General features: G+C 31.9%; 1 protein-coding gene across 2 annotated transcripts in view; it reads left to right on the top strand.

The window, feature by feature from the left end:
- The first annotated feature begins 2,072 nt into the window (after positions 1-2,072).
- The window catches only part of LOC118195284 (phenazine biosynthesis-like domain-containing protein 1), a 78,582-nt gene continuing 65,596 nt past the window's right edge, over positions 2,073-15,058 (top strand). Inside the window, exons 1-2 of one of the 2 annotated variants that reach the window (XM_085813038.1) lie at positions 2,073-2,273; positions 14,038-14,137. In XM_085813038.1, coding sequence (XP_085669164.1) covers positions 2,157-2,273; positions 14,038-14,137 — 217 coding nt within the window. In that variant the 5' untranslated portion in view covers positions 2,073-2,156. Of the gene's footprint in view, positions 2,274-9,658; positions 9,816-14,037; positions 14,138-15,058 lie in introns of those variants that run through there. The other variant, XM_085813039.1, reaches the window with a different exon arrangement.

Here is a 15,058-nt window from a genome sequence, read left to right as displayed (position 1 = left end):
CTGAATCATAATATTAAATGATGAGAAATATGCCCAAGGAAATTGCAATACAGTTTAACTAAATAAATGGTTGTATAATAGAAATATAAAATTGCATGTTTCCACAGGACTTTTATTAAGAAATAAGAGCTAAAAATTCAATAATAGTGGAGAGCATGCAGTTGTCATGAAAAATTTCATTCATACACAGTTTATGAGCACTGGGTGAGACAGTTTTGAGAAATAATAAATAAGAAAGTTTTCTCATCATCATATTCAAAGACATTTTTTTCATATTTTGTACTTGGATCTGTTTGGGAAAGTGACTGATTTTGCCATCAGTAAAAGTTATCCTGCTTAAAACAGTTTATTATTGTGTTTTCTGAAACATGGTTTCAAAATATGTATTTAGAAGATGCAGAAAATACACCAAGGAGGTTAGTCCTTATTAATTCATTTGCACTTTCATCCAAATTTTCCACATTATGAAGAATACAGCTCACCTCACGAAGATCATATTCTTTCATCGCTCTATAAAAATTCCTTAATCGCAAACTGGAATAATACATATCATGTTTTCTGCAAGGAATAAAATTCCAAATTTTCCTCATTATGAAGAATACAGCTCACCTCACGAAGATCATATTCTTTCATTGCTCTATAATAATTCTCTGATCACAAACTTGAATAATAGATATCATGTTTTTTGCAAGGAATAAAACTTCGGCATACTTTATGAAGTATGTTTTGTGACTTGCAGTTGTGAATCAGATCAAAGGTAAAATTCTTTTCATCTTACAGTTTCTAAATTCATTCATTAAAAATTTCTGTCATCATCTACACCATACGTTATTTTTTCATAATTTCAAATTCATCAAGAAAAAAATCAAATACATTGCAACATTTTGCTCACATTAAATGACATAATAATTACAACAAACGATGAGTCAATTTCCCATGTTTCTGCACAAGTGCCGATGGAACATTGACATTTTGATACACTTAAAAACTCGCAAAACATTAGAATAAATTTTTATTTCAGAGGCAGAAACAATTTAAAAAATCATCACATCTGAAATTTAGTGTCATTCACTTCACAAATGATGTTGAATTATGCGAAAGCACAGTCATTTTACGATTAACTAAATTATCAACAGAAAAAATGCGTTCAAAATTCAGTATTAAAATAGTATTTTTATAATTAAACAGTTTCAGTGCTTTCGTAAGAGGAAAAAAAACTCAGTTTTGTATCCCTGATGGTAATAGTTTTAAATCAATATGCACAAAATTTATTCATACCACTAAAAAAATTATATGAAGTGCTAAAAGAGATATTAAAAATTGAAATTGTTTTGTTCTTTTATTTATAATACGTTTAGCAGGAAATAAATGTTAATTCAAAGAACACTGCAATGGAAGTTCTCACATGTCCTATCAAACTTTTGTCAGTGATTTTAACTGAATTATCACCAGAAGAAATTTATTAATAAGCGAATACTACAACAACGAATATCTAAGATATTCTTTGACTACAACAACGTTTGCACCCTAACAAGAAATCTTCGATGTTTGTTTACATCGCACGATAAATTGTTAATCTTTGCCATAATTCACCGCGAAACATGATAAAAAGCCAAATATTGTAACCCATCCAGAAGCCCGTGACGTCACGGTAAACTTTTCCGTACACCTTTGGCGTGTTTCTGTACATAATTGTGACGGACTAAACTGAACCAGGCGCGTTCTAGCGGAAAAATATTTTCCTAAATGCATATTTAAATTTTTACTAATTCATTAATTATTTGGTTATTAATTATTTTGTTATTCGTTCCATTGTATTATAATTTAAGAAGTAAATATATGAAGAACATACAAATAAAGTTAAGAGTGTCATTAAAAAATCCAGAATAGAGGCTAAGATAGTTTGAATGAAGATATCAAATGTTTAAAAGCATTGGATGTAATTTTTAATGGCATGTTAAAAATATACTTTAAGTTCTACATTACGAGTAGTAGATTATAAAACAGTGACACAAATATTAAAAAAAAAAGTTTACAATTACAAGATGATGTCAAACTACTAAACTCTTAAAGGTGTTGTTTTCAAAAGATACCGCGGGTTGAAGTAGGTGGAATTGACACCGTACTTCCTTACTACTACTAGTTGTTTGTTTAAAATGGCTAATTCCTATAAATCTAAAGAAATCAAAGTATCTCTCTACATTGTTGATGCCTTCACAAAACATCCCTTTAAAGGCAACAGCGCCGCTGTTTGTTTAATCCCGTATCATCAAGTTAGTAAATGTTATGCAACCCACTTTTAATGCAGAATAATTTTTGAGCCATTAAATATTATATGCATTTTACTTAAAGCAATTGGTAAAGCATCCTTTTATTGGCGTATTATTGGGCTAGATTTTTCTTACGTGAATTATTTTAGGATTTAAAGTTAGGCAAAAAAGTAGCCTTAGATTGGTATATGTCATTGTTTCTCAACGGGGGCGATACCGCCCCCAGGTTAGCAGTAAGAAAATGCTGCGGGGCGGTGAACTTGTTTTGGGTGGTAGGGGGCAATGAGTATGTTTTAGTATTCGAACTTAATTTTGAAACTCCCAAACAATTTATCAAAGCGATTATCCGGTTTATACCATTTGTAATAGCAATAAAACGAACCTAAAGGTCAATTTACACCTGTCAGAGCTGCTCGGAGTGAGTCGCTCGTTACGATTACTTTGACAATGTAAACGCTCACTTCGACGGAGTAGAAACGTAGGGAAGATGAGTCAGCGCTTCCGTTTCTACTTTGAACCTGTTGAAAAATCTATCCGAGCTGCGTTCGCAGGGACGTCGTGACAGTGAGTTCTGTATTGCCGAGATTAACCCTGGTATTTTTTAATGCATACGCATCTTATAAAGTGTTTTAGGGAACACTTCACTGCTTCATTAATAAGTTGCATACTTCTACAATTATGTGAACTTATATTCATTTTTCTACAAGCATCCCTACAGGAGGATGCAATAAATATATGATATTATAAAAAATAAAAATGGAATTATGAAAAAATATGTAGATCTGTTTTATTGGGGATATTTAAATTTCTTGCTTTGTATAAAAACATTCTGGGCTATAATTCATTACAATTCAGCTTGGATGTGAAACATGTTCAGCTTGGATGTGTAAGTACTGAAGGTGTACTAAGGTTTATACAAATTATGCTAGATGAATTCTGACCTTCTTAAACTATCTGTTTTAGCATTTTAAAAGTAAAGTATAATCACTATATTTATCCATTATTAATTTTGTTGATATCACTTTGTGTATTTTCTAGAAACACAATTTCAATAGGATCCAAAAGTAACAATTTGCGATAAATATCTTCCTAATTCAGAAGTCAAACAACAAAAATCAGCGTAAATTTGCAAAATTTTCACAGGACTAGTTTCAATGGTTTTACCGAACCATCATCTTCAGCTGCAAAACCGCAAATGAATAAGATAGGAAATAATATTTAGATAAGATAAGAAAGCCTGGACAAGAATAAGCAAGTGGCGCCATCTGTTGGCGAAACCAGAACTAAAACATAATTTCTCTAAAAGCCGAAGGCAAATTTGGATTGGAATTAGGATCGTTAACTAGAACAGAAAGATTTTTATGAATGTGAAATGCCTCTAGAAAATCCAGTTCTCCAATGGAAGATGTTTTTTGAATAATTTTGGCAGCAGAAAAATTGAAAGTGTGATTTTCGGACCAACAATGTTGAGCAACAGAAGACTTCTGTGTTTCCTTTTTTCTAACATATGCCTCATGTTCTTTGACGCAAAATTTTAAGGCTCTCTTAGTTTGGCCAATGTAAATTAAACCGCACTGGCAAGGAATCCTATAAATACCCCAGGAATTCATATCCGGAATGGGGTCCTTGAGTATGGAACTCGGAATTTTATTGATGGGAGAGTAAACAACCCGAAAGTTAAATTTCTGCAAAATATGTGCAACTTTATAGCTAATTGATGGAAAGAAGGGAATGACAACAGAATTTTTATAATCTCCTAAAATAAGAGTGTGGCTTTTAGTGTGTTGAGATGAGAATTTTTTAACTGCTTGATTAATAATGTTGGGTGAAAAGCCCCTGTCAATAGCTATTGCTTTTAAATAATTTAGTTCTTCATCAAGGGCTAGTTTGGAGGAGCAAACTTGAAGAGCACGGAAAACATAGGAATAAAATGAAGCTAACTTTTGTTTAGTCGGATGACATGATTTAAAGTGTGGTGGAAGGCAAACCGATGAAGGTTTACGGTAAACTGTAGTACTGAAGTTGGATGTGTTACGTGTGACCAGAATTTCGAGAAACGGAAGAGAATTGCAAGTCTCAAGTTCAAAAGTGAACTGAATAGCAGGATCAATAGAATTCATTGTTGAAAGAACTCTATTTAAATCATCTTTATTACCTTCAAACAGGGTAAAAGTATCGTCTACGTAGCGGAACCATGCCGGGAAGTTTAAAGTTTCAAACAATTTTGATTCATAATAATGCATGTAGATATCAGCCAGGATGGGACTGAGGGGGCTTCCCATGGCTAATCCCTCAGTTTGCTTGTAATATTTATTTTGGAAAACAAAATGTGTTTGTTTCAAACAGAGTTGAGTGAGAGAAATTAGCTCATCAATTTCGATGCAAGAGAAATGAAATTCGCGAAGTCTGGTTTCTAGACATCTTAATGCACCCTCCACTGGGACATGAGTGAATAATGATTTTACATCAAAAGAAACCATGAGTAAATTACGAGGAGAAATGTTTTTAACCTTTTTTACAAACTCTATTGAATTTTTTATGGTGTAAATGTTATTGTCTAATAGAGTGGAAAATCTAGAAACTAAATATTTAGCTAATGGATACGAGGCAGTACCTAAATTTGATACAATAGGGCGGAAAGGAATACCACTTTTATGAATTTTGGGAAAAGCATATAATCTGGCACAATTCGCAACAGATGGGATAAGCGAATGTTTTAAGTTGCTTGAAATGATTTGCGAAGATTTGATCGCAGTTTTTATTTTGGATAAGTCCGAAGGTGAAGGATCTTTAGGGATCGGATTATATGGTCCTTCTTTTAAGAGTTTAGTGACACCATCGATGTAAGTGTTCTTATCCATGACGACTATCTGGCCACCTTTGTCGGCCTTTGAAACGACAATATCCGGGTTAGAATGAATCTCGCGCATTGTAGCTCTTTCTCTCGCAGTTAGATTTGGTTTCAAAGGTTTATTATTGAATTTCACATTATGAGCGATAAGATGCCTAATCATTTCTTTCTGTGAATCTGAAACTTTACTGAACTTGAAAGCTTTTTCGATAGGAGCCAAAATCTTTGGAATCGAGGGTTTACAGGTTTGTGAGAAGTTAAAATTATATTTTAGAATTCGCTAAAACATATCCAAAATTCACTGCCCTTGAACAAAAGTCTTGGTCTAGAACGGAGAATGCAGTTAACCGTCATAAAAACAGCCTTGCAGTTAAATTCGAAAAACTTCTTTTACAGTCTTCCAGTTCAAGTAGTTCAAAAAATCTTCCCATTGTAAACATCAAGCCAATAGTTAATATTTCTAATTTTAGTCTTTCAGAAGAACAAGAATTCTAAAATATAATTTTAACTTCTCACAAACCTGTAAACCCTCGATTCCAAAGATTTTGGCTCCTATCGAAAAAGCTTTCAAGTTCAGTAAAGTTTCAGATTCACAGAAAGAAATGATTAGGCATCTTATCGCTCATAATGTGAAATTCAATAATAAACCTTTGAAACCAAATCTAACTGCGAGAGAAAGAGCTACAATGCGCGAGATTCATTCTAACCCGGATATTGTCGTTTCAAAGGCCGACAAAGGTGGCCAGATAGTCGTCATGGATAAGAACACTTACATCGATGGTGTCACTAAACTCTTAAACGAAGGACCATATAATCCGATCCCTAAAGATCCTTCACCTTCGGACTTATCCAAAATAAAAACTGCGATCAAATCTTCGCAAATCATTTCAAGCAACTTAAAACATTCGCTTATCCCATCTGTTGCGAATTGTGCCAGATTATATGCTTTTCCCAAAATTCATAAAAGTGGTATTCCTTTCCGCCCTATTGTATCAAATTTAGGTACTGCCTCGTATCCATTAGCTAAATATTTAGTTTCTAGATTTTCCACTCTATTAGACAATAACATTTACACCATAAAAAATTCAATAGAGTTTGTAAAAAAGGTTAAAAACATTTCTCCTCGTAATTTACTCATGGTTTCTTTTGATGTAAAATCATTATTCACTCATGTCCCAGTGGAGGGTGCATTAAGATGTCTAGAAACCAGACTTCGCGAATTTCATTTCTCTTGCATCGAAATTGATGAGCTAATTTCTCTCACTCAACTCTGTTTGAAACAAACACATTTTGTTTTCCAAAATAAATATTACAAGCAAACTGAGGGATTAGCCATGGGAAGCCCCCTCAGTCCCATCCTGGCTGATATCTACATGCATTATTATGAATCAAAATTGTTTGAAACTTTAAACTTCCCGGCATGGTTCCGCTACGTAGACGATACTTTTACCCTGTTTGAAGGTAATAAAGATGATTTAAATAGAGTTCTTTCAACAATGAATTCTATTGATCCTGCTATTCAGTTCACTTTTGAACTTGAGACTTGCAATTCTCTTCCGTTTCTCGACATTCTGGTCACACGTAACACATCCAACTTCAGTACTACAGTTTACCGTAAACCTTCATCGGTTTGCCTTCCACCACACTTTAAATCATGTCATCCGACTAAACAAAAGTTAGCTTCATTTTATTCCTATGTTTTCCGTGCTCTTCAAGTTTGCTCCTCCAAACTAGCCCTTGATGAAGAACTAAATTATTTAAAAGCAATAGCTATTGACAGGGGCTTTTCACCCAACATTATTAATCAAGCAGTTAAAAAATTCTCATCTCAACACACTAAAAGCCACACTCTTATTTTAGGAGATTATAAAAATTCTGTTGTCATTCCCTTCTTTCCATCAATTAGCTATAAAGTTGCACATATTTTGCAGAAATTTAACTTTCGGGTTGTTTACTCTCCCATCAATAAAATTCCGAGTTCCATACTCAAGGACCCCATTCCGGATATGAATTCCTGGGGTATTTATAGGATTCCTTGCCAGTGCGGTTTAATTTACATTGGCCAAACTAAGAGAGCCTTAAAATTTCGCGTCAAAGAACATGAGGCATATGTTAGAAAAAAGGAAACACAGAAGTCTTCTGTTCCTCAACATTGTTGGTCCGAAAATCACACTTTCAATTTTTCTGCTGCCAAAATTATTCAAAAAACATCTTCCATTGGAGAACTGGATTTTCTAGAGGCATTTCACATTCATAAAAATGTTTCTGTTCTAGTTAACGATCCTAATTCCAATCCAAATTTGCCTTCGGCTTTTAGAGAAATTATGTTTTAGTTCTGGTTTCGCCAACAGATGGCGCCACTTGCTTATTCTTGTCCAGGCTTTCTTATCTTATCTAAACATTATTTCCTATCTTATTCATTTGCGGTTTTGCAGCTGAAGATGATGGTTCGGTAAAACCATCGAAACTAGTCCTGTGAAAATTTTGCAAATTTACGCTGATTTTTGTTGTTTGACTTCTGAATTAGTATTTATTCGGCGTGTTATTGTGTCTTAAATATCTTCCTGTTGGAACTATGTCATAATATATATATTCTTTTACCTGTGGTAATATATGTAATGCTCCCAAGTTTTTTGCTACTTATTTATTTGAGATTTTCTGAATAATTAGGTAGATATTATACAGTTGACTTCTGTCGTGTTAATTTTGCATTCTTCTCTAGAAATAACACAGTTCCAGTCAGAACTCTGCATAATTAATTACATTCACAGAGAGCTACTGATTCTGTGGATTCTGGATGAATAAATATATTCTTTCTATTAATAAATAATAAAACACATTATTACTTTTACATTATTTTGTAAATGATTAATTAGGTGTAAATAAACAGCTGTATATAATAGAAAAACTTTGTTAATTTGAATTTCAATAACCACAGTTGACTAAATAACTTCTCTCAAACTGAGTTTCTTTAAAATTCTTGTATCTGATATGCAATAATGTTTTTATAACTTTGGTTATTTTCGTCTGAAATTCATTTAATAGTTCATTTGATACTCCTAATTCATCGCGATTCATTTGATACTCCTCATTAATTTAATAACCGTTAAAAGTTTTATAAAATATGACCCAGTCACGTACCCATTTCCTTTTCTTCCTTTCCCCCCCCCCCATCCCAAGAGCAGAAATTAATTCGTTTGAAACTACTTTGCAGACTTCAAGCACTGCAGCCAAAGAACATCTATGTATGTTCAATGCATATTCTTTCCTGCAGCTGCCACGTCGGTATCCTTTTCGTAAACAAACGGAGGTGAGTTGTCAGTCCACTCTGATTGGTGCAAACAATCTATCAGAGTACAGGTCCGTTCACTCGGTTCGAAACGTCCGGACGAGCGGCTCGCTACGAGCTGCTTTGACAGATGTAAACTGGCCTTTAGGCGACTGCTCCTAAGAATGGTGAGGCAAATTTATATTCTAGGTAGGATATATTTTGTGCACACGAAAAGAATGATTTACTGCTGAGAAAAAAAGATCACTTTTTATCATTAGAAATGCACTGAGCTTTTTTAATTAATATCAACACTAATGGAAAGATTCTTATGATTTTTATATTGTGAAATATCGATAAGTATATCTAAAGTTATAATGCTTTGTATATTTTTGTATCAATCTTATCATCGCTCTATTTGAACATTGATACATCTAGACTTTGAAGAACTCAACACTACGTTTTTTTGCGATTGAACCGAATTTCTGCGATATTAAACTGAATGTTCAGAAACTGGCTCTAAGCACAAACATCCCACAAATCATACTTGATTTTTTTCATTGGTATTACTCGTTTAGTGCATTTTTGCTGTTTATTTTTTAATTATTTAATTAAGAATAAAGAATTTTTTAAGCATGAAAGATACTTTTAAACATGAAAGGTTTTTTTTTTTTTTTTTGTATTAGTCATTTCAGTTTTAACCAAAGGAATGCTATTTCCTTCCAGGGCAAAACTATGGAGTTAAACAAACAAATCTGGTGTATAAGTCTACCGAAAAAATAACTTAAAATTTTTGCCTTTTATAATTCAGGAACCCCCCCTTTCCCATATCTTAAATTACAGGATTTTTCACATAGAGGGTATTGAAAACTTTTTCGTTCCTTAGGGAGGCAACAGCTTTAAAAAGTTTGAGAATCACTGGTATATATTTAAATAAAATGTTGAAACAGTTCTGCAAAGAACCCGGTAAATGTAAACACCACAAACAATGCAATAATAGTTCAAACCTGGCAACCCAATGGATACACATATTTGGAGGTAGCAATCATTCCTCTTATGTTGTTTTTGGTTTCTTACATTGCTGTTCATAATTTTGCATTTTGTAGTGTCGCACTTATTGTTCACCTTTGCATGTGTAATTTGTTCTTCACTTATTCACTATTATTTTGTCTGATTTCCACGCTATTTTTTCTGAATTTTTTTAACTATGAATGGATTTAATTATTTTTGTTAAGGAAGTTGTCTAAGACAGATGCTTTTCTGCAGTTTTGCATTGCAAAAGGATTATTCCCTTCATCGAAAATATGATCACAGCAAACAACAGATCAGTGGAGATTCTAATACTGCTGATTAAGAAGTATGTGGCCAAGGGAACAACTATTATGACTGATGAATGGCAGACATATTCATTCTTAGGGAGACATAGGTATTATGCTAATCATTTCTCAAATTTCATTAATCCGGCAACTGGTGCACATACCCAGTCTAAAAAATGTAAGAGGTGGCCCCTGAAAGTAAAATTATACATACACAAAAGCGGTCTTTACAAGAAAAATCCAGCTCATCACGTTCTTGGATACCTATTTTGGCATGAAGTTAAGCATAACATTCATGGAAATTTTAAATGCAATTAAAGATTATACTCTTTAGGGTAAGATGTCTATGACAATATACGTTTAATGGCATAAGTTCTTGAAAAAGAAAGGGTGATTTTTTTCAGGGCCATCAAGATCTTAAAAAAAAAAAAAAAAAAAAAAAAAAAGTGAAGTATTGCTAGATGTAAGTATAAAAATTTTTTAAAACTTTTTTTATAATAGAATTAGAAATATATTTCAATAATAGAACTAATATTTACTTTACTTTTTTGTGCTAATCTTTAGCTACATATCAACTTAAGATCATACTTTTCTACCAACTTGAATTGTTTTAAATACCATGTTGAACCAGCTAATTTTTAACTGCATATGATTAATATCATACTTTTCTGCTAACTGAATTTAATTATTCTAATTATGTTTAACATGCTAAATTAAACTTAGATGTTCTTAATATATTTAATTAGCTAATTTTTAAATGCGGCTTGCATATCCACTATGTACTAAATAAATGTAATTTTCAACATGCCACCATTTGTTAAAATGGCTATAAATCTTCATGTGTTAGATTTGTAAAAAATTAAGTTGCCAGTGATTGACGACTTTGCAGTAGGGTTGGGTGGATAATATGAGAGTATTAAAAAACTTTGTTTTTTAGATATTTTGTCGAAAGGTAATTTTTTTTGTTTTATACAACTTGTTGGATCAATAATGTTTGAATAAACGCATTATATTTATTATGAATAACTTTATTTCCTTATTATTATAAATAAACCTGTAAATGCAATATTTTTTTTAATATTATGTATATATAATTCATCAAAAAAAAAAAAAAAAAAAAAAAAAGGAATACTTCAAAAAATAGAACTGTGCATAGTGTGCCAGAAATCTGCTGAACATTTTTCATATAGAAGGCCATCATGCTTCTAAATCAGTAGTTTTACTTATTGAGCAAAATATAAATTTAGTGAGATTTTGATGCTGAGATGACTGAAACAGGTATCACATGTACTAACTACCCTCAATGGCACGTCCACAGAAATGTTTCCAGGAATTTTAATTTTCAGGTTATCTGATTGGCTGATTTATGCAGTTCTTTAGGAAAAATCTACAAGGAACAGAGTTGTAAGCAAAACATTTTTGCCTTGAGTTTCAAAATTTCCTGCATACATAACTGGGACATTAGTTCCTGTAAGTCTGGGAATTTATTAGTAGTAGTAGGAGAACCATAGTTTCTTCTAGCATCACATGCCACTAGATATGATAACCCCATTTAAAACACTGTATTAAAGAAATAAAAAAACCTCTATTAAATGAAAAATTTTCAATTTGAAAACACTATGTTGCTATCAGAGAGGATTTCACCATTAAATCAATAAAATTATTATTTACTTGTCAAGTGATATAAATCTTTTCTGTTCAATAAAATTAAAACTCAAATGAAGGGGGGGGAGGGAATTAGTTTTAAATTATTTTTCTTTTAGCATTTCTTTTTGAAATAAAAAGTGATGCAAATCTATAAATTTCAAAATATTAAAAGAATATGTTACCACTTCAAAAAAAAAGATGACTGTATGAAACATGGAACTGGAAAAAAAAAAAAAAAAAATCCTTTGGAAGGATTGCAGTTTATTATAAAATTTCGTAATGATCCTTTGATATTGTACTTTTTATTTATTTTTACACATGAAAAGACCTGAGTTAAAATTTTTTAAGTTGATATATTATATGCTGGTAAAAACCTATGTTATTTATAATACTAAATTATTTTATCAAATTATTTGTTATAATGCATATAAAGTAATACTTGTTAAAAAATGTTATAAGGTATTTCTCCCGCCTTCTTAGCAAGCCTTCGTGGTGTAGTGGTCAGCATGCTCAAATGAAGGGGGGGGGAATTAGTTTTAAATTATTTTTCTTTTAGCATTTCTTTTTGAAATAAAAAGTGATGCAAATCTATAAATTTCAAAATATTAAAAGAATATGTTACCACTTCAAAAAAAAGATGACTGTATGAAACATGGAACTGGAAAAAAAAAAAAAAATCCTTTGGAAGGATTGCAGTTTATTATAAAATTTCGTAATGATCCTTTGATATTGTACTTTTTATTTATTTTTACACATGAAAAGACCTGAGTTAAAATTTTTTAAGTTGATATATTATATGCTGGTAAAAACCTATGTTATTTATAATACTAAATTATTTTATCAAATTATTTGTTATAATGCATATAAAGTAATACTTGTTAAAAAATGTTATAAGGTATTTCTCCCGCCTTCTTAGCAAGCCTTCGTGGTGTAGTGGTCAGCATGCTCGATGCGTATTCAAGAGGTCCATGGTTCGAGTCCCGGCAAGGGTATTGCTCGTTTTTCATCTCTCCTGCTTCAAAATAACCTCATGTCTCTACATGGCACCCAAACTAAAAGTGTGTGGATGATGATTCTCCACCATCAAGATTTGGTGATTGGGTCCCCTAATCTCCAGTCACCCTTTAAAAGGGGGAGTATATAAGGTATTTCTCCCGCCTTTTTAGCATGACTTCGTGGTATAGTGGTCAGCACGCTCGACACATATTCGAGAGGTCCATTGTTCTAGTCCCGGCAAAGGCATTGCTCATTTTTCATGTCTTCTGCTTCGCAATAACCTAATGTCTCTATAATGTTATTAAGAAGTTTATGTAAAAGACCTTTGGATGTGGTTCACCATATTACACTGACAGGCAATGTACTTTTATCACAGGAATGATAAATTCAGCAGCTTTCATTGGTTGGTAACAACCAGGGGCATAGCTAGAGGGGGGCATCAGTCCTCGGGCGCAGAATCCAAGGGGCGCCAAACTGATGTTACGACATTTTAGAATTAAATGTTTTCCATCCTTGGCAAGCAGTAGGGAGCGCGAAGTCTTCAGTTGTCCCTGGGCACTGAAAACCCTAGCTACGACTCTGGTAACAACTTCTGAACTTTATTTATATTAAGAAAAATAGCTGAATTAAAACAATGAGATTTATTTGAGGTGTTACTAGTAATTTGTTTGAGAAATTTGGTTCGTGGATTGATTAAGGCAAAGCATCTTGAGAGCTATTTGCCTTCGTGTGGGGTTTTTAAGATAAACTGGCTCATATCCATGTTATATATGGGAAAAACAACCATGCAGTCATTCTTGTAATTCACAGTGAATAATAGTCATCGTTTAAAAAATATGTTTTATAAAAACCTTGTTATTCTATTAACATTTCAATTAATGAAATTAACATGTTCATTTATGCATTTTGGAACTATGCATATTCTTGTTTTTTCACATAAATTCCCACCAATCAATCTTGTATTCTATCTGTTGCTCTTGTCATCTGCTTCATATTTTCATTGCTTAATATTTTTAATTTATTGCCTCTTAAAAAGTCAAATATCAGTATTCTTGGAAATATGCACAATTAATTGTAATCTGAGATTATAGTCGACAGTAATAATTCAAGTATGAAGATTATTGCCAAGTATGAAGGTACATTGATTATTGTTTCATTTTATGCAGCAATAGATTAATTTGTTCGAGAGATTTGATTGGTCAATTGATTAAGGCAAAGCATCTCAACAGCTATTTGCCTATGGGGAGAGGTGCCTTTGTGTGGGATTTTTATGGTAAACTGGCCCATATACATGTTATATATGGGAAAAACAACCATGCAGTCATTCTTTTTTCCAGGATGCAAGTCCAATTCGAACTATTATTGTTTAACAAGTTTAATTCTCCACTGCTGGTAGGCCAAAAGTGTGCAATACCTTCACCTGTATTTGAACTTAGGACATACTATTCAGTCACACCATGAAGGCGTGCTTGAGAGATTTATCAATGCTCTTAACTGCAGAATTTTCATATTGAAGAAGTTATGAGATGTTATAAAATGAATGAATCATACATTAAGAGTCATGTCATTCTGAGGTTTGTGTGGAGATTTTAGATCTGAAATTTATTAACTTTAATTTACACATTATTTAATTATTGCATGTGTTATATGATTATAATTTCTTTTAAATTTGAATTTGCTTTTTTATAGTCTGTCCCAAGTGATGTCAAACAAAATATAGCTTCGGAAATGAACTTGTCAGAAACGGCTTTTATTAAAATTATTAAAGAAGAGGATACCTTTGAAAATAGTATTTTATTTTTATTATTATTTTTGGTAAAATGCATAAATTAAAAAATATATATATATATTGTATTCTTTTGTATATGTTTAACAAGTTTTATTAAAGAATTAAAATTTTATTAAAATAATGTTTTAATTTATGTTAAATAATTTAGTTAGCTTTCAGTAAAAATGTTCTGTTCATGGGAAAGCTTTGTTTTGTCATTTGTTAGTTTATGGTACTTGTAATATTTAATAATTTGTAAATGGCAACATTTAACATTTAATATTTAGTAACTTGTAATTGGCAACACTTTGGATACTGATATGAAAATAAAACAAAATAGTTTATAAAAACTAAAAATGCACCCTCAATATTCTATATAGTGTCAGAAGTATTTTGCTTTAAAAATGGAAAGTTTAAAACCACCAGAGCATGAAATTTGATGGAAATTTTGCTTCATATTGGCAAAGATGGCTGCAATCATTGGAAATACATATATGAAGTAGCTAGTGGATTACATAATAAAGAAGAGAAGGTAAGAGTTAATACTTTTCTTCATATAATAGGAGTTCGTGGTTTTTTAAATATACTATAATACATTTCCTATAGAAGAGGATAAAGAAATTAAATTAAGACAAAATTTATGGAATATTGTATTCCTAAGAAAAACATTACATATGAAAGACATTTATTCTTTACTAGAAATCAAACTGCGTCAGAAACCATAGATGAGTATGTAACTGACCTTCGAAATAAAGCTAGAACAAGCGAGTTTGCACAAATAACAGATAGGTTAATAAAGGATAAAATTGTTTGTGGTATTCAAGATGATGTAGTGAGAGCAAGATTGTTACATAAAACAGAATTAACATTAGAAAAGCTCTTGATATAAGCAGATCTGCTGAAATAAGTGCACATCAAATGAAAATCATGAAAAATGAGGAA

The sequence above is a fragment of the Stegodyphus dumicola genome, chromosome 3 (assembly GCF_044657685.1).
Source record: "Stegodyphus dumicola isolate Sdum_Otavi_A_Nest chromosome 3, ASM4465768v1".
Taxonomy (NCBI): domain Eukaryota; kingdom Metazoa; phylum Arthropoda; class Arachnida; order Araneae; family Eresidae; genus Stegodyphus; species Stegodyphus dumicola.
Note: the sequence above shows the minus strand (reverse complement) of the source record. Positions and strands in the feature narration are given on the sequence as shown.